Here is a 26073-nt window from a genome sequence, read left to right as displayed (position 1 = left end):
TACCTGCAAACAACATCACCCCACCTCCTGAGAATTGGGCCTGAGCTGCTTTACTACTGGTACCACGTATGGAGCCTGGTAAGCACAAGGGAATCACTAACAATACCCAATTAAGGAAGATGCAGCTAAAGACACTAATCACATGGCAAATGAAAAAGCTCCACTTTTGTGGGCCAATTATGACAGTGCAGGATGGCTGAGCATTGTTTAACATGGAACAGTCTTAGACAAATTACATTAAAACCACAAATACAAATCAACAAAATACAGTTTTACCATGTTCTAAATGACAAAAGTAAGCAAACAACAAGTTTATCAAAGCGTAACAGATTTATTTCACTGTTCCTAAAAATATTTGTCGCCATTTTGTTGCAAAAAACACCTTAAGGTAAAAAAATGTTCAACGGTTAAGGGAGAAAAGCAAAATTATGAAAAACAGACCCAAAATGTTAAGATTTTATTTACAAAGCTTTTCCGTCACACAGACAGTAAAAATGGTGCTACAACCCTTGTATAACAGGCAGCCATTGGCAATCATGACTAACCAATCGTATTTTGTTCCTCTCGCTAAAGCATTAGGTCTTAAATAAAAACCTAAGAATCCCGCCAACAAAAGAGTAAATTCATTAACCCAGTTGTTAAGCCCAAGGTTTTCTGGGTTGTATTGATATTTTTCTGTTGAATTTCAATTTAAACCACTAAATACGTTTCAAATAGGAATTGATTGTAGAAACGTGGAATGTCACAGAAACGACTCTTTGGCGTGTCCGGGGCCTTTTAACAGTTATGTTTCCTTGTGAAGGGCCAGTCTAATCAATACTGAACAGTCCTTTAAGATCACAGAATTTTTATTCATCATCTTCCTCTCCTTCGTCATCTGTTTCCCTCTTTCGCTTTTCACCCTTTTCTTCATCTTCATCTGCAGAGGAAGGCACAAAATCAAATCAATTATGTGACATGACAAATTAACCATTTTCAAAAACACATGCAATTAGTTACTAATCTACAAGTATGATCAGCAAGAAACAGATCTTTACATGCTTGCACTATCTCTTAAACCAATGTCTTAACACTCCCATTGGAGATCAAGAGTCTAATCTTTGTAACATCACACTACTTACCAGGCAGGCCAGTGTGTGGTTCCGCTCTATGTCAAAAGGTGGACAGGGATGGAAGAGAGTAAACTAACTGGGAGACAAAGGATTGTATTTGGTGGTCTGCAGAATTCCGAAGCCCTTTTACTGTTGTGCACAAGCTCTGCTTTTCCTTTCCAAGTTTAGTATTTAGAGTTCTGGTATCAATATTGAGGTTTGGAGATTTAAGAACAGCCAACCAACAAGGCATGATATTTGTGCATTCAATTTATATTCGGTTGCCTGCAATGTGTGTGCTGTCAGTGTTAAAGCTCCATTTTCTGAGATGGACAGCATGCCCCCCCCCCCCCGACCTCTCCCATGTCACCATATGCAAGGATATATTTCCACTTCCATTGCTCTACAACAATCAGATCATCCCATGTCTGCAAGGAAAAACTGCTTTCGGTTTAGCATCACTGAATCCTAAGGTAGCTATCAACCTGCCTTCGCCTAGCTGAAGGGATCTGCTACTGTCCCTAAACTAGTGCTCCAACAGCACCCAGACTCTAACCCCACTATAATAAGATAGGAAAAGATGAGCAAATTAAACCCAACTGTTGCCTTCTATATTTAAACAGGACATCCAGTCACCCGCATCATATGAAAGTAATTATCTTCAGTCAAGCTCTTAGAATAAAACGCATCTGCAGTAATGAAGGCACTTTGAAAATACATATGCAGAGCTCACTAATCTATTCAGACTGCGATTGCATATTATACAACAGCAGATTCAAAAATCTTTTGAATTATCGAGAGGAACACCAACATCAGACACAAATGTGACGGGATCCCATTGGTGGTAGATTACCATCCAGTAGCACACAACTTTAAAAAGATCATTCAAGATACGTTCCCCATAATGGCCAACTCGAACTATTACAAAAGGCTTTCCCCAAAGCACCAGTAATGGCTCCTCGTAGAGTTCCAAATTTGCATAGACTTATTGTTAGGTTTGGATTACAACTGTTCTGCTGAGATTCCAAAAAATTTATTGCATGTGAATATCTTTTACAAACCTCCACGGTTACATATTCTAGCACTGGAAGAAACTATAATATCGAAAATCGTTTTACATGCCGATTATCCAATGTGGTTTGTGCGATTCACTGCCGAGAGAATGGCACAAAATATGTAGGTGACAACCACCAATGACCTTCGCACATGCTTCAGGAATCACAAATCATTCATCATTAAACACAGGGTTGACCAGAAAATAGCCAACCATTTCAAACATTCGGACCACTCCTTGTCAGACATGTGGATTTTCCCAGTGGAACATGTCTTTAGAACAGAGATTTTGGATTTGTGATTCCTGAAGCATGTGCGAAGGTCTTCTGGATTTACTGTTTAAAATGATTGTATGTTGATGGACTGAACATCAGAGAAAACACCAGCTGAGCTAGCAAACCAAGACTGTTTCTAAGACTGCATTAATTCCACATTCCAAACGGAACCTTGGTAGATGATGCTTTTTTGTAATATGCAGCGCTGTAACTCGAGTGAACTGAGCAGCCGCTGAGAGGCATCTTTTGCTACCTCAGGATTACGACCAGCTCTTTCACGTGCTTTGACACTCTCCTCCCTGATGGCTACAAGATCCTCTCCGCACCCAGATCCTCCCGGTCCGGTGGGGAGTAGCCTTCATCTTTCCTGAGTGGATTCCTGCTTCTATCATTCCCACTCAGACCTACTCCTCTTTTGAATGCCTTGTCTGTAGGCTTTCTCTCTCGCCTACCCATTCTCTTGCTTTGACTACCATCTACCGGCCTCCTGGTCAAATCAACTAATTTCTCTATTAGTGGGCGGACCTCTCCTCCTCCTTCCTGGCCTCTACCACTCAACTACTGCTCCTCGGTGACCTCAATATACATTTAGACTCTTTGTTCCTCCTCTGTGCTCTTCCGTGACCTCTGCGACTCCCTCTCCCTCCTCCCCTCTGGCCCAACTCACTCTGCAGGGCAAACACTATGGCCCTCATTACGACCCTTGCGGAAATCGACTGACCGGAGCGCCACAGCGTAAATAGCGTTTCCGCCATTGCACGAAGGAGCAAAGTGCGGCCCATTCCGACCCATCGGGCACGAGCACCACGGCATGGCGGAAGTGCAAAGTCCGCGATGGCGGAAAAGACCCCAAAACGGCCCACACCGCCGCCGTACGGCGCCCCAGGTGCAATACCGCCACCCCTCTTAGCGGTCACCGCAGTGTGCGCCTACCGGAAAGTACGGTGGCCGGAAATATACGGAAACGGAAGTTAAAACACGGGCCCGGAACGGGAAACATCCCGGCGTACACCTATAAATACACTAAAACCACACAACCACTAAAAACACTACCCTGAGACACACCCCACCCCGTCAACCACCCTAGCGAAACCAAGAAAAATGGGAAAAGCAGCGAAGAAAGCGTGCGACCGCAAGCGGCAGGTCCACTTCTCCCGTGAGGAACTCACCGTGCTAACAGAGACCCTCCAGGAGAATGCTGCCGTGGTCTTCTCCACGCAAATGACCAGGACGGCACTTGCAAACAAGAAGGCCATATGGGCTCTGGTGGCACAGCGGGTAAGTGCGGTGGGGACCGCACCCCACAGCAATGCCGCAAGCGATGGGACGACCTGCGGATACGCGTCCGCAGCATACTCTCTGCCAACCGCAACATTGCCACAGCCACCGGGGGAGGTCCTGAATCACCCATCAAGTTGACCCCCTGGGAAGAAATCTGTGCCTCCACCATCGGAATGGAGAGCATTGAGGGAGTCGGAGGGATGGAGAAAGGAGTGCAGACATCCGAAGATTCAGGTAGGTGGGCCAGATAAAACAATCCACACAGTCCATCCATGTGAAGTACCATGCGTCCACATAGTGCAACAGAAACACATGTCCAGGAGAACGTCCACACACATCGGCCTGATAGCGCACGTTAAAAACCACAATAAATACATAAATAATTAAAAACCCCTAAAACACGCACTACACGTGCAGCAGGCACACCCTAACTGCAGGCTGCCAAACAACTGCACCCTCACTCCACACACAAATGAAAGCACCTCCAAGGCCCCGACCCAAATCACCCTCAGGTACCACCCCAAAGCATGTGATACTATGCCATTCCAATTCCCACAGACCCATCAATGACCCTCGCTCTCCTTTACTCCACCACAGGGTCCGATCCAAACGACGAGCAACAGGACACCCCTACCAGCACACCTGCAAAGAGGGCCAAGACCAACGGCCAGAGACCCTCCACCTCAGCTGCACGCATCAAGACACGGCAGCAGCACAAATCAGGTGGCAGCACACAGGAGGGAACATCAACAGGCACCCCAGCAGCCAGCATGCCCACAACACCATCACCACAGGTCCCCCCAATGGATGCCACAGAAGGCACTGCCTCTGGTGGCAGCAGCACCATAGGTGACACCCCATTGATGGCAGCATGCTCGGACACAGAAAACGGGGATGCCGAAGTCAGATCCATCCATGACCTGTCCCAATCCCCCCGTCTGTCCCATCCCGTACAACATGAGGATACCACGCAGGGGCACCCACAAGACGACGACTGGCCATCCCCCCCAAGCCCTGTGGGAAGGCAACATGAGGTCAACAGCCCCTCTGCGACACCCCCGCAAATGGCCATGGCCCAGCAGAGGCAACAGTCCCTCGACCAGTTGATCGAACAACAGCAGCAACTGGCCACACTCCTCAAGGACCATGCCGATGAATGTGGGGGCACCAAGGCAGACATAGAAACATCAACTGAGACACTTAGGGCAGAAATGGAGAGAGGCACAGAGACGCTAAGGTCACAAATTGAGAGAAGCACCGAGAGCCTGAGGGGGGAACTGCATGCGACGTCCAAAGACGTATGTGCCGAACTTGCCGCAGTGCGCCGTGTGCTCACTGAGCTCTCGCAAACCCTTAGGGACATGCATGGACGTGAGCAGGCAGACACATCATCCGTTGCAAGTTCCGTCCAGGGCAGCCCCCAACGTAGATCTGGGAGGACCCGGCGCTCCACAGGCAGGGGTGCCCCTGATACCCGCAGAGGGGGCATGCAATAGCGACAGCCCACTGACAATGAGCATCTTTGAACACTGGTGTTCGGGGGGGAGGTAGGAGGGTGGAGGGGGTGTGTTGGGCTCACTTGGGTGGCGGGTCGATAGGGTGTACAACATGATATCACATATGCCATAAACAGTGCACGATCAACCAATGAGATGTGTGGACATTGATCTTTGTGTACTAGGCCATCATAGGCGTACAGTCCATTTCGTGCATGTTCCAGACACACACAGTGCCACGTGTCCCGTGTCCATGTATCAGCCACCAGGCATGAGTGCTAGAAGCATACATCAATGAGATGCTGACGAATGTCACGGGCCTCCGGTGCCTCGCAGACTCCTTGAGGTGCTGCCACATCCCCACCCTCATCATGACCATCATCCGGTGCTTGCAGTTCTGCGTCAGGGGGCATGGGCACATTTCTACGTACGCACATGTTGTGGAGCATGACACATGCCATCACCATCTTTGCAACCTTCTCATGGTGGTACAGGAGTGCCCCGCCAGACCTGCTGAGGCAGCGGAAACGGCCCTTCAGTAGGCCGAATGCCTGCTCAATGACTACACGGGTACGTGAGTGGGCATGGTTGTAGTCCTCCTCATGCTGGTCCCGTGGGTTCCGGACTGGTGTGAGGAGCCATCTCTTCAGTGGATATCCAGCATCACCTGTATGTGGACGAGAAACGTAGGATGTGGGATGCCATTGATACGTACGCACACCCCCCCCCCTTCCTGCCAGTACATTGCCAAATCACATACCCCACATCATCATGCATGCAATGAGACTCACCGAGTAGCCAGGATCTGTTCCCTGCGTGTCGCTCCATGTAGCGTGGTATGGTAGAGTTCCTCAAGACCATGGAATCATGGGTTGATCCAGGGAATCGGGCACAACAATGCGCAAAGATCCTGTTGGAGTCACACACCATTTGTACATTCAGGGAATGAAATTGTTTTCGGTTGCGGTACTGGGCCTCCATGGCATGTGGCACGACCAATTCAACATGGGTGCAGTCGATGGCACCAATGCAACCCGGTATGCCGGCAAGTGCATGGAATCCCACTTTTGTGTTGGTTATTTCCTGCTCCGAGCGTGGTAGGGAGATGTAGTCGTCTGCGTGCTGCAGGAGGGGATCGAGCACTTGGAATAGTGTCCGTGAGAACAGTGGCTGAGAAATGCCATGCAACTGTCCGACTGTGTGCTGGTAGGTGCCTGTGGCCAGGAAGTGGAGTACAGACACCACCTTCAGTAGGGGTGGGATTGCGGTTGGGCTATCTATCATGCTGACTAGGTCAGCCTGTGTCATGTCCACAATGGCGGCTATGGTGTCCCGGTCCAGACGGTAGAGGGTGTGGATCTGCTCATCAGTGAGGTTGAACGGATGTGCTCGGAGGCGTGGGATTGCGGGCTGCCTGCGTGGTGGTAGTGGCTGTGCTGCTGGGCCTTGCTGGCCCTGCCTTGGCCTCCTCCTCCTCCTGCGTCTCCTCCGTGCGGCTGGTTGTAGTTGTTGTTCGTCTTCTTCTTGGAGTCGGAGCACTTGCAGTGCTATCAGGTCCCCCAGGGCCAACATCGCGAGTCCTGCCGGTAGCATTTCGCTGTGGTTGTGGGAGGAGACTGGGTGTGCAATTTATGTGTTTCCAGGCTGTATGGCCTCCACCTGTGGTGATTGATTCCACCTGTGCAAACTGCTCTCCCCTTTGGCCGAGCACGTCCCGCGCACTACGCTGCAATTCGGGGAATGGTATCTTGCTATTGCAATCATGTATTTGTACCCGATGGGCGTGTAAGATTGGTTGATATGTTCATTCTGCTGTGGTCCCATTGTTTCCCATACTATCTGTGCAGTCGCGAACGGACTTGTGAAGGGTCAGTGGAACGTAGTACTCGAGTAACGGTGGGCCCTCATGCATCACTGTACCGAGTTGCAACGACGGGCGGGGCGTCCCATTTGTGGGTGAAGGCAGTTGCCATTTTCACACACAGCCGCACTCGATGAGATAATTAGTGATTTCAAACGGCCACAGATGCCTTTTCGACGTGATGTTGCAAATGAGGAATTCGAAGGGCGGCGCTTTCGGTTTCCAGCTAGCGGCGAGGAGATGCCCACAGGTCTGACTGCAAATATAACGTTCTATTGTTCTATGTCCTTGAGACAGGGCCCATGGCGAGGGAGCAATGATTGATATGAATAGTTTGGGATGCGCAATAGCTACGTGGGCGATGAGGCCGGCCATTCCCAAATACATGTTACTTCACAACACTGGATTTACGGGCTGGGGCACTGTGGATTTAGCAGGCTGCATTACGCACAGACTCAATGGACGTTTCTAATGTCATGTGAGTAATTATTCAGGCGTTTTGATCCAGGGATGAGGGAATGATGAATGGATGCATGGGCAGGTGATTTGATGCAGAGTTTGCCATGTACAGGGCTTCTTGGGATCTATCCGCCTCCCCTACGCTATGTGATGCAGGGCTGCCATAGTTGGACCATCGTCTATCTGGCCTTGTTGAGCCCTCCCTGTCTCGACGCGCCCTCAGACACTTGTGTCCATGCACGTTAACATTCCCATCTGATGGATTCTGTTTTGGCAGACGCATGCACAGGTACACTCGTTCGTGATGGTGTTTACACCTAGGTATAGATGGTTATGAGTCGCAAGTGGCTTTGGGGTGGTGATGATCCTTTGGAGTGGGCTAGCATGCATATGGCTGTGGATTTCGTGTGCTCATTGAAGTGAGTTGTTCGAATGTAGTTCTGATGGCCATTCTGTTCTTGTTCTTTTCTTTTGGTTGACAGGTATCTCCTCCCCTTTTGCCACTGCCATCTGTATGCCACTCCTGCAGATGGATTATACTCCCGACACCTGCTGCTTCGTGTTAATCGGTGGAGCAGCATTACGATCTTATGGGACGATCGCCAGTGGCCCACATGCCCTTACGCAGTACTGGTGGCTCGGAGCAACATTTCGGCCTTTCAGCTGGACTAGTGCCTCCCCATTGGGACGGCCCTGCGGTTGTGTGCGCTTCCTTTTTGCCTTTTCGTACGTGATTGTGGCTCTGTGTACCATGATGGGACAGGGCGTCACACAAGTAGTGGCTGGTCATTTCTTGCGGATGCAGCCCACAATGGTGAAATGTGTTTTGGAGTTCATGGCCTGATGGCTGTATGGGCTTGGTGATTTTGTTGTGCATTAAATTTCTATTCTGATTTGGCCTGTGTAGCGTTTTTCTTTGCAAGTGATGTGGCATGTGCCTATATGTGGGGCGATGTATTGTGAGGAGATCTGCATTGGGTTCCTGCTTCGGGGTTTAGTTGCGTGGTACTGTGCTGGGCGCGTTTGCCTACTGAGCCCGTGAGGTCAGGGATGGGGGCTGCCTATATGACAGTTTGGATGTTGTCATGCTCAGGGGCGGGGGATTGGGTTTTGTGTGACAGATGGCGGTCAGCCAGGTGGACTGGTGGAATGATGTGATTTTCGGAATGTTGCTGGTCACAGGTGCCTGTGTTTGCGTGCGTTTCTTGGTGGGGGACTGTGGTCATGTCCATTGGGATGGCTTCTGTATTCGTGCCATCTGTGACCTGCAGCTCCCATTGGCCCCTCTTGTGTTGCTTTTGTTCGTTGGCATGCATGGGTGCTTTGTACATTTCACTGGTTGCATTGTGACTTCATTGCACCTACAGGGAGTTGTACTTTGTGGGCAGGGAGCGGTGTACAGGCACTCAGTGGGGCCGTTTACGGTTGATTCGCGATGCCGTACTTCTCGCCATGGCGGAATGGTCCATTCCGCCATGCCTGATGGCGTTAGGTACATGTCCGCTAGGGTCGGAATTGGCGTACCGTTGCACCATGGTGGTGTTTGCGGTTTGGCATGGCGCGCGCGTGCTTAGTGCAGTTAGCGTTGGCGTTCACTACGGTGTCGCTAATGGCTTCGTACTTTGCGGTGACGGGTCATAGTCGCACCGAGCGCTATTCGATGGCGGTATTGCATTTCCGCCATCGTTTTCCCCTTTCCGCCAGGGTCGTAATGAGGGCCTATGTCTTTATCTCCTCTGACCTCCCCCTCTGGATCCCTCTGACCACTCCTCTCTCCTGGAGCGATCCCTCCTCTCCTCTCATCTCTCCCTCTCTTCCCCCCAAGCCAAGCCTACCCCAACACTGCCACCTACCTTCTCGGACATCCGGCCCATTAAGCGTGTGTCAGTTGAGGCTTTTGCCGCCATTCTCCCCCCCCTCCACCTTTGGCTGTTTCACATCCTGACATTGCCCCGTCTCTGCTCTACTCTTCAATTTCTGATACTCTTGATGCTCTTGCTCCTGTCATGAGGATCTGTTTGAAGTCCAAAGCCAGGTGCAATTCCTGGTATGACTCTGACCTAGCTACACTTAAACGTAAGTGTAGGCCTGCTGAGAGGGAATGGAGGGCTTCCTGTTCATCCTCTGAAAAACTGGCCTGTCTGCTGCAAAGGCAATACCGACTCTGTCCTCACCAAGAAGAGTCCACATTCAAGCTTGTGTCTCTGCGGCATCTAACAACTCGGCCGAACACTTTAAAATCTGCAAGGAGCTGGCCAACCCTGCTGCAGTCTCTACCCCTCCTGTTGCCTCCCAGGCTCTTTGCAATGCTCTTGCCTCTCACTTCATTTCAAAAACCCAGGACATCCTGTCCACTCTCTCCAACCCCACCGCTCCTCTCCCCTCTCCATCTGTGCTTGCTGACGCTCCTTTAGACACCCCTCCCACCATCCTTCTCGTCCTTTCCTCTTTTCTCCCCCGACGAGGTCGTTAGACAAGTCAGATCTATTTGTATTTGTATTTTATTTATAAATCGCGCCTGGTCCAAAAAAGCATCTGGGCGCATATCTTGGGTTACAGTCATAGAATACATAGAACAAAAATGTACATAATTTACATCTGGGCACCTATCTCAGGTTACAATGATAATGTGCATACCTTACACATCAACAGGTGGTGTAAATATATACAAACAGATTTGCATAGAGGCATATATGAAGTCACAGTATTATACAAGCAGGTAGGTGATAGCCAACTAGGCTTCATGACAAAACAGGTTCATCCCTGTTCCTCTAAAACCATCAAGGACCACATTGACACTCTCGCTCCGGCCCTTGCTGATTTTTGCAACCACTCCTTTGCCTCAGGATACTTCCCCCTCCCCTCTGAAGCACTACCTTGTGCATCCTCTTCTCAAGAAACCCACAGCGGATCCTTCTTGTCCAGCTAACTATCGCCCAATTTCCATTACTCCCTTTCTGGGCAAACTCCTGGAAAAGTTGGCCATCTCTCAGCTTAACCTTCATTCCAATTTTGTTGGCTGTCTCCATGACCACCAGTCTGCTCTCCAACCTTGACTCTAACATTCCCTCTGTCCTCATCCTCCTCGATCTCTCTTCTGCATTCGACGCGGTCAACCATACCATCCTGCTCAACTATCTCAGTAAAAACCTGGTTATCACTGATCAGGCTCTGGCCTGGCTGACCTCTTTCCTCTCAAATCGACCCTCCCAGGTCCAACTTGGGTCCTTCCCATCATCTATCTTCCTCTCTACCTATGGTGTTCCCCAGAGGTGTAACCTCTCGCCCTGGCTTTTCAACCAATACCTGGCAACTCTCGCCCACTGCATTGCCATTTTCTGCTCAAATTTCCAGTGCTACACGGATGACACTCAGCTCATTTTCAGGCTGCCCTCTGACACCTCCTCTCCCTCTCTCATCTCTGATTGCCTAACTGCCATTAAAGATTGGTGTGCCGCCAATGATCTTTGTCTAAATGCCAGCAAGACGGAGATCCTCATCGGCACACCTTCACCATCCTTTCCCCTCACCCTCTGGCTGGCTTTCCTTGGCCCTCCTCCTACCCCCACCTGCGAGACAAGGAACCTCGGGGTCATCTTTGACTCCACCCTTTCCTTCTCCGCCCACATTGCTGAGGTCTCTAAAAAGTCAAATTTCCTACTGCACCTTCTCAGAGGTTCTCTGCCTTTCCTCTGCTTCCCCCAGAAGCTCATGGTGTCCCAAGCTCTGATTCTCCCTAGGTTGGACTATTGTAACAGCCTCTTTCTAAATCTACCTGCCTCTACTCTCCGCCCTCTGCAGCTAATCCAGAACAGGACGGCAAGACTTGTCCTTGGCCTCAAACCCTGGGATCGCATCTCTCCAGCTCTGAAATCTCTCCATTGGCTCCCAGTTGATGCAAGGATTAAATTCGAAACCCTATGCATTGTACACAAGGCTTTCTGGATACCTTCAGCTATCCCTCCGCAAATACCTCCCCTCTCGAGCTCTTCGCTCCTCTACCTCCAACTCCCTCAAGGTCAGTCGTTTTTGAAAGAAACGAGCTGGGGTATAGCTAGGTCTTCGGCTGGGGCCTCCCTCTGGAACAGCCTCCCTGCCACTCTTAAAACTTGTGGAAGCACCTAAAGACCTTCCTCTTTTCTTCTACCTTCGCTCCCCCTCTTCCCTGCTGATCTGTTCTCTGTTAGCACTGTGCACCTAGCCACCCTCTGTCCTCTGGGCCCAGGTACCTGCTCACCCTGCCACCCTCCCGCACTGCCTACGGGCCACCCCTTGCACTGGGGTCTGTATCTGTACCCATACAGCTCCCCCTTTTTTCGTCCTGCACCTATCAGACCTACCCTGTCTGATGCCTTAAACCTAGCACTTGCAAATTGCTGGCTGCACTACCACTGTTTGTTGCATTTATTATTTATTTATTGTTATTTATCTGTTTCTCTTCTGCTTCGCACTTTCCACTTCTCCCCCTTCCATGCACTTTTCCCCTCCCCCTCTCCCATGCACTTGCACTTTCTCAATGTCACTGGGCCTAGTAAGATCGCTGTTTTGTTATCCCCTGTTCCCCCCCTTTGCCACGCTCTGAAACACTTGTGTACGAGCGCGATAGAAAGAAAATATCAATATCAATTAATTGTGGAATAATCGATCGCTCTCTTTATATAAATATGTTTATATTCAATACTACGCGGTTACCACTGGATGTCGGACCATATGCACAGCATGTGATTCTAAACAGATTAACAAGCACCAGAAAAAAAAATATTATATATTTTATGTATTACATTTATTACTCGCCCAGGACCCTGAGGTATCACGGCGAGGTTACAGACAACTTTTTTTTAAAACAAGACATGTACAATTGAATTCATGAGGAGAGATTACTAATCACAGATTAATCACACTGTTCAGAGATGCGGGCTGTATCTGATCTATCAATACTGGTTAAATAAACCAGGTTTTTAAAAGTTTTTTAAAACCAGATAGTGTTTCTTTTTTATTGATACCAAGCGGGATGGTGTTCCAATGTTTTGGAGCTAGGTATTGGAAACTACTCCCTCCTGCTCTAGTATTCTTGAAGCGGAGCAGCCGTAGTAGGAGTTGGTTATTTGATTTTAGTGTTCTGACCGATTCTTTTTTGGCAATGGAGTTGTTCAGATAAGTGGGAGCTTTGTTATGGTGGCATTTGAATGTGATACACAGAATCTTGAAGAGGATTCTAGCCTTGATGGGAAGCCAGTGAGCATCGCTTCTGATTTTACAGATGTGATCAGATTTTTTCAATCCTAGGGCAGCTCTTAAGGCTTTGTTCTGGATTAGTTACAGTTTGTTAAGATTAGTGGTCGAGGTCCCGAGTAACAGTACATTACAGTAGTCTAGTTTGGATAATATTAATGCTCTGGCCAAAGTAATGCAGTTAGTTGGGGTCGGAAATTGGCGGCTTAGTGCTATTAGCTTGGTTGTGTAGGAGAATGAGGAGGATAATGTGTTGATGTGTTCAGCCATTGTAAGGTTGGCATCCAGGTACACTCCTAATGTTTTAACTTGCTTAGAGACAGGGATCATTGTACCATCGATGTTGATGGCCGAGTAGTCTGGGTGGAGTGTGCCTAATTTAGATTGGGAGCCCACGATGAGAATCTGTCTTCTCATCGTTGAGGCACAGGCTGTTTAATGCCATCCAGTTCTGAATTATGGCATAGATATTGTTGATGGTTACAGTGTCTTGAGTGTAGTTCCCTGAAAGTGGTATAAGGATCTGAGTGTCATCAGCAAAGTTGGTATAGATGACACCCATATCATCTAGAGCTGCAAAGAGGAGCTTAGTATAAGCATTATAGAGTGTAGGAGAGAGGCATGACCCTTGAGGTACTCCAATGGGGACTGGGATAGGGTCTGCTGCTTCTTTATGTCGACTCTAGTAGTTCGTTCTGCCAGGAAAGATTTAATCCACATAGTGGCATCAGTGGAAAAATTGAAGTCTTTTGATAAGGTGGAACAGAGTTTGTCGTGGTCTACAAGATTAAACGCTGCAGATAGGTCCAAGAGCAGGAGAATGCAAAGTTTGCCTGTATCTCTAATGTTATCCATCTGGATTTTTAAATCTAAGAGTGTCGTTTCCGTGCTGTGGTTTGGTCTAAAGCCCGATTGCCTGGTGCCAAGAAGTTGGTTGTCTTCTAGATGTGCTTGGACTTGCTTATAGGCTATTTTATCTATGATTTTGAGCAATAAAGGTACCGTTGTTATTGGTCGGTAGTTGGTGGGTACCGTAGGATCAAGGGTGTTTTTTTTAACAATGGTGTAATCCAAGTTTCTTTGATACTGGCCGGTACCATATTTCTTTTAAATGAGGCGTTAACAAAATTGGTTATGATGGGTGTGAGGGATAGGGCGCATGATTTGACTACATGTGCTGGGACAGAGTCTTCTTTGCAATTAGATTTGTATTTGTTTTATTTGTAAAGCGCAGACCAGGCCGATGGGCAACCGGGCGCATATATTAGTAGAGCATTACATTACAGTAGTAAACATAGCAACAAGAAGTCCATTTACAATACAGGTAGTGTAATATTACAAACAATAGTGGACGAGTCATCATAGCAGTCCCAGCAGATTATACCCAGAGTATACAGAGGACGTTACAACATCAAGCAGTAATCAGGGCGGAGCAGAACAGAGCTAGGACCCCGACGGCCCGTTCAAATAGACGAGCGGTTGTTAGTGGGATGTTGCTAGCCAGAGCTTGGCTTTATGTTTGAATTGGTTGAAGGAGGGTAGTGTTCTGATCATGAGTGGTATAGTGTTCCAGAGCTTGGCTGCCAGGACAGGGAAGCTAGCGCCACCGGCAGAATGAAGCTTGAATCTAGGGATTGCAAGACCTTGAATTTGTGCAGATCTGAGTACACGTGCTGGAGTATATTGAGTGAATCGTGAGGCTAGGTAAGTAGGGGCCTGGTGGTTAACACATTTGTATGTGAGGACCAGTGCTTTCAGGGAGATCCTTTGGGTAACTGAGAGCCAATTGAGGTTCTTCCTGGTTTCTGAGAAGTGGGCTGATCGGGGGATGTTGAGGGATGCTCTAATAGCATTGTTTTCGATTGTCTGAAGTTTGTTGAGATTACCCTGGTTGGTGCCTTGGTACAGTGCATTGCAGTAGTCCAATTTGGACATAACCAGGGTCCTGGCCAAGGTAATGCAATTCTGGGCAGTAAGGAAAGGGCGGTAGGCTGAGATCAATTTCCATGTGTATGCGGATGCAGCGGCAACTGCATTGGTTTGTCTGGTGAGTGTCAGGGAGGCGTCAAGGTATATACCCAGAGTTTTGGTGTCTTTAGCTACTTTAATCAGATTGCCGTCAATATTGAAGGAGCCGAACAGTGGACTTAGTTTGTTAAGTCTCTGTTGTGTGCCTAAGATAAGAAGCTCAGTCTTGTCATCGTTGAGGCATAGTTCGTGCTGGGCCATCCAAGCTTGTATGACAAGGTAAATGTCATTAAGGGCTTTAGAGTAAGCAATGTAGTCACCAGTGATGGGTATGAGTATCTGGGTGTCATCAGCGTAATTCATGTAGGTGACACCCAGATAATCAAGCACATCAAATAATGGTTTGGTGAAGACATTGTAGAGAGTTGTGGAGACACAGGATCCTTGCGGGACTCCACACGGGACTGGTATGGGATCGGCCGATGCAGTAGGGGAGAAAACTCTCATGTGCCTGTTGTCAAGGAATGACCTAATCCAGTTGGAGGCGTTGTCAGAGAAATGTGCCGATGACTTCAAGTGCTGACAAAGTATTTGGCGACTGACCAAATCAAAAGCAGCAGATAGGCCCAGAATTAGTAGGAGGGCCAGTTTACCATTGTCTTTAAGGTCCTCAATTTGGGTTTTGAGATCAAGTAAAGCTGTTTCAGTCCCGTGCTTAGTTCTGAAGCCAGATTGTCTTGTGCCGAGGAGGTTATTGGTCTCTAAGTAGTACTGAATCTGCAGGTATGCTGCTCTGTCAAGTATTTTGAGAAGGAACGGTACGGTGGTGATTGGTCTGTAGTTAATTGGTGTTTCAGGGTCTAGAGTCGTAGGAAAGGGATAACCCACGCATCCTTTAGGTTATTGGGTACCATACTAGTTAGGAATGAAGAATTAAGGAAGGTGGTTATAAAAAGGAGCGAGGTCATGTGCTGCTTCCTTGACGATAGCTGTTGGGTAAGAGTCGCCTTGGCAGTTAGAGGGTTTTAAATTGCGCATGATGGTTTCGACCTCAGGTATGGTGAGTGGGGTGAAGCTAAAGGGGGTGTGGGTAAAAGAGGCCGTCTGAGTATTGGAAAGCTTGCTGGTTGGTTTGGTAGGGGGTTGGTGAGTAAAGTAGTTTGTTTGGCATTCATTTTTGATTGCAAGGTGGTGATTTCGTTGAGGAGAGCGTTTTGGATATTGTTACACCATTTACTGTCTTTAATGCAAGTGTCAGGCGTAGGGGATGGGGATTCCAATTCTTTAAGGATTTTAAATAACTCCTTTGTGTTGGATTCCGCTTGTAAGATACGTTTGTTGTAGGTCTCCTTTTTGGCTTGTAGAATCGCTTCTTTGTAATTGTGTGTGGTGATGATGAGGCGATCTTTGTTAGCGTCACACGGGTGGCTCTTCCAGAGTGATTCAGCCTTACGTTTTTCTATGCGTAAAGTTCTTAACTGCGGGGTGAACCAGGAGTAGATGCTTTGAGTTTGGTTATAGTATTAAGCACCAACTATTGGGAGACAGGAGAGAAGTGGAATATGGGATTGGAGTTGGTTTTGGTGGTTGTATTAAGGTTGGTGGGTAGAGGTTCATCCGATAATAGTTGTCTTTTGGTAGTGATTATATTTTGCTGGAGAGATATCTTAGCGGTCAGTGCATTTTGAATGGTGGTGCACCATTCTTTGCTGGAGTTGGTGGCATTTATAATGGGTGTTGGATTTTCCAATTCTCTCAAAATGGAAAAGAGTTCTTTGGAATCAGAGGCAGCGTTGCTGATTCGGATATTGTAGGCATTGGCTTTCTGTGTGACAATGGCTTTTTTTGTAGGTGGCGTTAGCCAGTTGGAAGGCATTTCCAGATTCTATATTAGGGTGTTTTCTGTGTGCATGTTCTAATGCACGTTTGGTTCTTCTGAGGATCGTTATGTCATCATTAAACCAAGAGCATGAACGTTTTTCTATTCTTTTAGCTTTGGTGGTGAGGGGGGCTACTGCGCTCACAGTCGAGGTGAGGCAGTTGTGGTACGTGTCAGCCAAGTGGCAAGGATTTTCACTGGTAATTGATATGGTCTTAAAGACTTCATTAAGCAGTGGCATGAGGTTGCCCTGTGTAAGCTTACAACGGTTCCTAGTTTCATAGGATTAAGTAGTAGTGATTGGGGGGAGGAGAGGTTCATTTCCATTAATTGTAAAATTAATATTATGATGGTCTGTCAAGATGAGGGGGGTAATGGAATCTATGGTTATGTTAGTGTTCAAGGTTAAGATCCAATCCAGAGTTCTTCCTTTGACGTGAGTCGGGGCATCCACTAGTTGCATGAAGTTCATGTCCTTTAATGCCGAGTGTAGAGCTTCTGCTTTGGTGTCTAGAGGGTCCATAAATCCTAAGTTGAAGTCTCCTAAGAGGATGCATTTGGTTTTAGGTTTAGTCATTGGGGTTAGTAATCGTGGTAGATCTATTTCTGGGCTACTATTCGAGTTGGGGGCTCTGTAGGTTACTATAATGTTGATAGTTTTGTCATTGGGGGCAAATTTGACTAGTAGTAATTCGTAGCCCGTGATGTCTTCAAAAGGACAGTGTCTGAAATGGAGGTCTTTTTTGGATATGATAGCTACTCCACCACCATGTGAGTGGAATCTGTCTGTCCTAAATATGGTGTAGTCTGGAGGGATTGCTAGGGAAAGTAATGGTCCAGAGGCTTGGCGGAGCCAGGATTCTGTGATTACCAGAAGTCTAAATTAAGATCAATAATGAGGTTGTGTATTTCAATGGCATGTGCTCCTAGGGACTGTGCATTAATGAGAGCGCCATTATAGTTCGAGAGGTTTTTGTCTGGGAGTAGGTGGTGTAACAGAAACTGTTGTAGTTGGGCATGGTAGGTCATTGGTAATAATTTTTCTAGGGCGAGTGATTACCATAGGCGATAATTTGCTGAGTGTGTTTACACTAGGTGGGTGTCTCTGATCATGGTATCTAGTACGCGATCTTAGGCGATTATTTCTAGTAATCCCCAGAATGGGAATAGTGGAAGGGGTTTCCACTGCAGATACGGGAGTCTGTGGGCATTCTTGTTAAGTGTGCTAGAGGACTTATTTGGCAGAGTCCCCAAGAAGTGGGGCTTCTGGCATTTTCGCCATTAGAGTGGAGAGGGAATGGTGTTTGGGTGGGCAGGAATGGGGTAGGGCAAGGGATGGGGTGGTGGGTGAGGACAGGCTAGTTTAGTGAGGCCATCTTTATAGTTCACATAATGGTTCCCTGTGCAAGGTATATGGTTTGCAATGATGGTGAAAGGGAACATGATGAGGGATAGCCAATCACGCATAATTGTGCCCTAGTGATAGTGTTAGGCACTGTACGTGAATAAGGTATGTATTTCTGGAGAAAGATACTTTAGAATCAGGTTAACTAGCAGATGTAGGCAGAATGTTAACAGTAGATGACAGGGTACACAATCATATCTATACCAAATGGTTGATATCAGGGCGCATGGTGAGAGGAGTATGGGCAACGTGCCGTGCGACAATTTAGGTGCTTTAGTTAGAAAAGAAGGCAATTAATGCATACAACCCATTGTCTAATAGGTGACTAGTTGTCATTCAAGCTGCTATACTAGGTTGCTAATAGGGTTTGCACTACAACAGGATAAGGCAGACACAAAAATGACATGCAAATAATCATTGACTGTAGCAGAGTGTTATGCAGTGCTAAAGGCGTACCGTCTGCAGGAGATCTGAGTCACTGAGCTATTAAGATAACGATCAGAGAAAACAGCAGGTTGTGTGATGGCTGAGGTGGATAGTCCAGTTGGGATTGAGCGGCAGCATCAATACATTTTCTTAATATACAGTTATATTAATCGTAGTCCTGATGCCTGTCAATTGTAATATTAGTCTCTGGTAGTTAGCTACGCCGAGAGGACGGTGGTGAGGAGGGGCGGGATGGTTCAGATCGAACTTACTTGGACGGGCAGAATAAGGAGCAGCGGGGCTGCTCGAGGTCGCCGGTCCGCTGCGGACAGCCGCAGTCAGACCCTTCCTTGAGGTTGCGGCCCTTTAGGAGATGCGTCCGGCTTCCGCCTCCGGTCTTGTTGCCGGTAGTAGATGGAGTGTTGAGCCAATCAGGGCGTCCCCAGAGTAGGACGCTAGGGCCTCTACTGGATGCTACGAATTGAGCGGCCATCTTTGAATATGCACACAGAGTGTGTGATGCGGACAGAGACATTCAGCACTTGCAAATACTATATTTGTTAAAAGCAATAGCAAGCGAAATGCCGACGAACTGAGTATTATTGATGATCTCTCCTTACTGGATGTTTCAGCATGCCTGTGGCGAAGGCATCATTAGGCGCTCTGCGCGTTGCGTCTGGTGCTCATGGTGAGGGCTGGGGCTGGCAGCGCTAGGCTCCTGCCCTTCCTGGATACGCTGTAAAATGGGGGACAGCCGCAGATGAGGGATAGGATACATTACTCACCGTAATCGTATTTCTGATGCTTGTATCTGCTTAGATTCACATGCTGTGCATAGGCCGACATCTAGTGGAAGCTGCGGAGTATTACAGTTTGTTGTTCGAAACTCGAAAAGCAGCGAACTAAGGCGTGCCAGTAATACTATCCCTAGTGTGACGTCCACTGTACCCATGACCCCTCACGCGTGTAGGACCCTCAGATTGTATTTTTTCTGACATGAGGAGTAGCGGTGAGTACAGAGTATCCAAGCAGATAGATAAGACTACAAGCATCCATGCCCCTTCTCTCAGAGGGGAGGAAGGGCGGGCGCATGTGAATCTAAGCAAATACAAGCATCAGAAATACGATTAGGGTGAGTAATGTATCCCTTCTGAGGCTTGTGGAATCTGCTTAGATCACATGCTGTGCATAGATTAGCGAGCAGTGTTAGAAGAAGGAGGTGGCATGTGAGAAGGGTCATGAGCGAACAAATGTCTTAGAACCGCTTGTCCCACTTGAGTATCTGTCTTGGAATGAGTGTCAATGCAGTAGTGCTGAGTAAAAGCGTGAATAGAGCTCCATGTAGCTGCTTTGCAAATGGTGTCAAGGGGTACATTTGCAATGAAATCAGAGTGGCCCCAGTACCCCTTGTAGAGTGGGCCCTTGGCGTAAAAGACAGTGTTTTTGCTGAAAGGGAGTAACACAGCTGAATACATTTGACTATTCATTTAGAGATGGCACCTTTAGAGACGCGATCTCCTTCTCTGCCTGTAGCTACGGAGACGAACAGTTGATCTGTCTTTCTTAGCGGTCTGGTCTTGTCCACGTAGTAGAGGACCGCTCTTCTCACATCTAATGTGTGTAGTTTCACCTCAGCAGAGCTTTTGGGTTCTTGGAAGAAGGCCGGTAGCTCAATGGACTGGTTAACATGGAATTTAGAAATAAACGTATGTGAGAACCTAGGGTGAGTCCGTAGAACCAGTTTATCCTTATGGACAATAAAGAAAGGATCCTGCACTGACAGAGCTTGAATTTCACGGACCCTTCTTATGGATCTAATGGCTACCAAGAAGGCAGTTTTATAAGTCGGGTGTTTGAGACTAGCTTTATGCATGGGTTCAAAGGGAGGGCCCATGAGTTTAGAAAGCACCACATTAAGGTCCCACCCTGATGGTGGGTTAGAAATTGGATGGTGGAGTCTCTTCACCCCTTCCATAAAGGCTTTGACAACAAGCACCTCCTTCCACCATGACACCTTGTTATGGGAGGTGATGTAGGCTGACAGCACCGCCAGGTGTACCTTGAGTGAATTAAATACCAACCCTGCGTCCAGTGGAGCATGTAGGTAACAATATTGGAAGGAGTGCAATCAACTGGGTGGATTTGTTTATTCTGGCACCAAATAACAAATCTTTTCCACTTATCAAAATAACAGTGCCATGTGTTAGGTTTTCTTGATTCTTTTAAGATATCCATACATCTCTGGGGTAAATTGAGATGCCCGAACTCTGACTTCAGGAGCCATGCTGCCAAGTTCAACGAGTTTGGTTGAGGATGCACAGATTGTCCTTCGTGCTGGGAGAGTAGGCTGTACCAGCACGGGAGTCTGATGGGGTCACACGTCGCCAGTCTGCGTAGATGTGGGAACCATGGTTGTCTCGCCCACATAGGAGCAACTAGGATGAGTGTCATCGATTCCCTGTGTATCTTGTTAACCACCTTTCCTCATCAGAGGGGTTGGTGGAAAAGCGTAGGCAAACATCCCTGACCAGCTCATCCACAGCGTGTTCCCCTTGGAGCCTGGCTGGGGTAACCTGTATGCAAATTCTGGGCATTGTCTGTTTTCGCTTGTGGCAAATAGGTCTAAAGTGGGGAAACCCCACTGAGAGAAGAGATCTTCTACAACTTCTTTGTGTAGATGCCATTTGTGTTCTTCTGGGAGGCGATCTCTGCTCAAAGCGTCCGCTAGTGAATTGAGATCCCCTGGAACATGTTGAGACGACAGGTAAATGTTCTGTCTGAGTGCCCATATCCAAATTTTCTGGGCAACGAACGAGTGCCCCCTTGTTTTTATGTAAAACATAGCTGTCGTGCTGTCTGTTAGGATCTGCACTGACAGGTTTGATAGGTGAGGTTTGAACGCCCGAAGCGCTCTGAAGACTGCCAAAGGTTCTAGCAGGTTGATGTGATTCTGAGCCACTGTGTAAGACCAGAGACCCTGAGCTATGTGGTGAAGGAGGTGTGCTCCCCACCCTTACAGGGACGTGTCTTTTGTGACTACGGCCTGTATTTCTGGGTCGTAAAAGGGTTTCCCCTTTGAAAGATTCTCTCTTGTCCACCAGCGAAGACTCTGTACTGGTGTTGGCGAAACAACCACTAGATTGTCCCACTGACCACTTGCCTGAGACCACTGTTTCGTCAACCATTCCTGCATGGGTTGCAGGCACGCGTGGGGAACCAGGTAAATGCATGATGCCATCATGCCTAGCAAACACATCGCTTTGCGCACCCTTATCTGGCGACCGGACTGATATTGAGGAATTTGCAGTAACAGATTCCAAATTCTTTCCTCCGATGGAAAAGCCAACCCCTCTTTGGTGTTTAGGATAGCTCCTAGGAACTGTTTGGAGGTGCTTGGCACTAGACTTGACTTTTTCTTGTTGATCAAGAAGCCCAATTGGAAGAGGAGGTTGATTGTTCTTTGAATGTTTGATCTGCAAATTACGGGGGTTTCCCCTGTGATGAGGTAAGGGTACACTAGGATTGCCTCCCTGCTTAGGTGCGCTGCCACCACCGCCAGTACCTTGGTGAATACCCTTGGAGCCGAGGCTATTCCGAAGGGCAGCACCTTGAACTGGTAGTGCTGGCTGTCTACTTTGAAGCACAAGAATCTTCTGTGCGCTGGGAGCATGGAAATATGAAAATAAGCACCTTTCATATCCAATGTTGCCATGTAATCTCCTCTTTTTAGTAGGGCGATTACTTCCTGGAGTGTAGTCATGCAAAAATGTTTGTGGCTTGACATACTTGTTTGCAGGGCGTAAGTCTAATACTGGGCGCATCGTTAGATCTTTTTTTGGCACAAGGAAGTAAGTTGAATAAATACCCTTGTTTACCTGGTTGCCCAGGACGAGGTCTATCGTGTCCTTTGCGAGAAGAATGGTGATCTCCTCGAGGAGGATTCTTAGGTACTCCAAGGAGTGTATCTTCTGTCTTTGAGGATGGTCATGGGGCATTCCAATAGTTCGATACAGTATCCCGCGGTCAGCACACATCTGTCCAAAGTGATCCCTTCCCATGCGTGGATGAAGATGGAAATGCGCCTCTCCTACCCCCCCCTACTGGGGATGCATGGGAGGGGACCAGGAGTGGAACGTCACTGTTTGTGGGAGGCGTAGCGCCTAAACCTGGGCTGCCTTTCCCCCTACCACGGCCCCCCCCATGACCTCTGGCGAAACCCTGGGTAGCTTGTTGGTTGCTGCCCCACGATGTTCCTTGGTTCTGAAAGTAATGGGACCCTCTGGGAGTTTTGGCCGCGAGAGCGACGAAAATTATCATTTCCCCGCTGGTTTGTGGGTTTGTTAGTTGGCCAAGGGACTTTAAGGTGTCATATTCGTCCTTAGCCGTTTTTAGCGCTTCCTCCACTTCTTTTCCAAACATGATGTTTGGTGTTCCACCGGCATGTCAATGAGGGTGGCTTGGGTCTCGGGTTTAAACCCTGACTGCCTCAGCCAAGCGTGTCTTTTGATTACTGTGCTTTCTGCTATCAGCCTCCCTGCATTGTCTGCTGCATCGAAGTTAGCCTTGAGAATGCATCCGGACATTCGACATTTTTGGAGTCGACATATTCGCTATAAACCGATGCCACCTTCCTTCCTAGGGGAACAGAAAAGGCTCCATCCACAGATAAACTTAAAGGCACTATCCTAATGTCGGGGTGTCTATATAGTTCTATTATGAAAACTTCAGGGTAGTGCTTCAAAATAGTAAGCCAAATATCCTTTACATGCATTATTAGGTCATCAAACGTGATAGAAGGCGGCACAAATCCCTCATTCGAATGGATTGTGTCCTCCCACGTATTCCTCATCTTGTGAGAATTCGTAATCTCCAGCTTCGCTAAAAAAAAATTCTCGGCAGAGGGCGCTGTGCTCGAGGTTGTGGCGTCGATTGTCCCTCGACGTACTCCGTACTCTCCGATGGTATAAATAGCTCGAGCCGCGCCCGTTGCTTCAGTTCCGTTTTTCCGATCGCTTCGCTATCGAGAACGGCGCGCTTCTATTTTCTGTGAAGAAAATGTCGTCATCTTCGACACCCAGAACTGGGTTTAAGAAGTGTGCAGATTGTGGATCTAAGATGTCGATCACCGATCCCCACCGGATTTGTCTCTGGTGTCTCGGTTCCAGTCACCGAACTGACGACTGCGGGTCCTGCCAATCTATGACCGAATAAAAGCTCTTTGTGAGAGGAGAGGTAAACTGTCGGTGGGGAGGGAGGTCTCAAAAAAGGTTTCGTCAAAAAGACACAAGAAAGCGACTGATTCTAAGGAATCGGATCGCCATAGGCACTCAAAGAGATCTCGATCTAGGAGTAGATAGAGACACCGTCGTCATCGAAAAAAATGAAGAGGAGACATAGATCTCCCTCATCATCATCATCTTCTTCAGAGTCGACTGAAGAAATTCGTTGTCCGACTAAATCGGATTCTCCCAGTAAGTGGGAAGAATTCCGCAAAAAGATGGAGGTTTTCGAGAATGTGGTCGACCCCTCGAAAGACCCTCAAAAAAGCCATACCCCTAAAGTCGCTCCATTGGACGACAAAGGGAAGTCCAAGGCTACCATGGCTAAGACCGGTAGCTTCGAGGAATCCAAAAAATCTTGAGTCGACGTAAAACCGTCGAAGACTCTTCGAGAGTCGAGCACCTCTCCAGTGCCATGCAAGAAACACAAGTCGTCGAAGACTTCGACAACTTCGTCGACGCCCTCGACGTTGATAATTTCAACGCCAAAGCCAAATGCGGGAGTTACTTATGGTACAAGACAAGCTCCTGAGGAACTTATTGACCAGGAATCTAGAATGAGAGACCCGAGTGATACTCTACATTCTACCAGTGGAGTTGACACATCCCCAGAATTAGAGTTCGCCAAACCTGATCCTGCAGAGCATGCAGATGCTAGGTACAGGGGTCTTATGACCAGGGTAGTTGAATATATGGGTTGGGGTAATACTTCACACATTTTTTAACAAGATGACATGACGGATATAATCGTCAAGGGACCTCAGAAAGATCCTGTTCTCCCTTTCCACAGAGCCCTCCAAAGGACTGTTGAGAAAAACTGGGAGAAGCCAGAAACTATTGCTGCTGCAGATAGCACTTTTCCAAGAAAATATAGACCGGCTGGAACGGATCCTGAATATTTGAATAAACATCCGACTCCAGAGAGTTTAGTCATTCAGGCAGCATCTACTTCAAAACAAACTGCTTATCCAACTATCCCTCCAGATAGAGAGGATAAAAAAATTGATGCCTGGGCACGTTAAGTTTTCACATCAGGCAGTATGGCACTTAAGTCGGCAAATGTCACCTGTACCGTAGCCAGGTTTACCCATACCCTGTGGGACTGTATATCGGCGGCGGCTGATCATATTCCGGAAGGCGAGGAAAGGGAAGGCTTCCTGAATATAGTCAAAGACGGGAAGGAGGCAATGGGGGAATGTCTCCAGTCTGGACTGGATACTGCTGATCGTATCAGCAGATCCATGGCTGCAAGCGTTGTGCTACGCAGATTTGCGTGGTTGAGGAAGTCGGGGCTTGCACCGGACGTGCAAGCTAGACTTTTCAACATGCCCTTTGATGGCTCGAGGCTCTTTGGCAGTAAGGCTGATTAAAGCCTAGAAAAACTTCAGACCTCGAAAGCGGCAGCTAAATCACTTAGCGCCTCTTTGCGCCAGCCTCTAAAACCCTATTCCGGCTCATCTTCCTGGAGGGGTCGTTCTTTTCGATACTACTCCTCTTTTGTTATAGGAAGAGGACAGGCTTCTCAAAGGGGAAAAAGAAACTACCCTCGTGGAACACGAGGAAGAGGTGCAAAATCAGCCTCAGGAGCGGCATCTGTACCTTCAGCCATCCTGCAGCCGCCTCCAAATCCCTCTGAGACCTTATTACACAAAACACCTGTGGGAGGCAGGATCTCTCAACATCTGAAGGAATGGCGGGGCATTACCTCAGATGCTTGGGCACTGGAAACAGTAGCCCAAGGTTACTGTCTCCCCTTTCTAAAAAGGCCTCAGAATCATCCACCGGGAGCCAACTCTGCCAAATTTCCAGATCCACTCCTATTGCAGGAAATTTTAACCCTGCTAGAGAAAGGTGCCATAGAGCCTGTACCTGTAGCGGAGAGGAACAGGGGTTGGTACTCCCCATATTTTCACATCCCAAAAAGGGACGGAGGACTGAGACCCATCTTGGACTTGAGAAACTTGAACAAGTTCCTCAGGAAGGACAAGTTCAAGATGGTGACTCTTTCTCAGATCCTTCAGGCTCTCCAACTCCAAGATTGGTTGGTATCATTGGACCTTCAGGATGCTTACTTTCATGTGCCAATCCATCCAAAGCACAGAAAATACCTGAGGTTCGCGATTGGCAATTCTCATTATCAGTTTTGAGTTCTGCCATTCGGGTTGACCTCCGCCCCGAGGGTTTTCACCAAACTGTTGGCGGTTGTGACAGCAAGTTTCAGGAGAGGATGTATTCACATATATCCCTACCTGGACCACTGGTTGATTAGAGCAAGTTCTCCAGAACAAGCTCAGGAACATCTTTCAATCACCTGCCACTTCCTCCACAAATTGGGCTTCTCCCTCAATTTCAAGAAGCCCCACATGAT

The 26073-nt window shown here is 47.9% G+C and overlaps 1 protein-coding gene across 1 annotated transcript in view; it reads right to left on the bottom strand.

Annotated features, from left to right (window-relative positions):
- Nucleotides 1-311: 311 nt before the first annotated feature.
- Nucleotides 312-26073, bottom strand: part of ANP32B (acidic nuclear phosphoprotein 32 family member B) — a 290508-nt gene continuing 264746 nt past the window's right edge. Inside the window, exon 7 of the mRNA XM_069626392.1 lies at nucleotides 312-919. Coding sequence (XP_069482493.1) covers nucleotides 849-919 — 71 coding nt within the window. The 3' untranslated portion in view covers nucleotides 312-848. The remainder of the gene's footprint in view (nucleotides 920-26073) is intronic.

The sequence above is a fragment of the Ambystoma mexicanum genome, chromosome 6p (genome assembly GCF_040938575.1).
Source record: "Ambystoma mexicanum isolate Mex_15411 chromosome 6p, UKY_AmexF1_1, whole genome shotgun sequence".
Classification (NCBI taxonomy): Eukaryota; Metazoa; Chordata; class Amphibia; order Caudata; family Ambystomatidae; genus Ambystoma; species Ambystoma mexicanum.
This window is presented reverse-complemented; position numbering and strand designations above follow the sequence as displayed.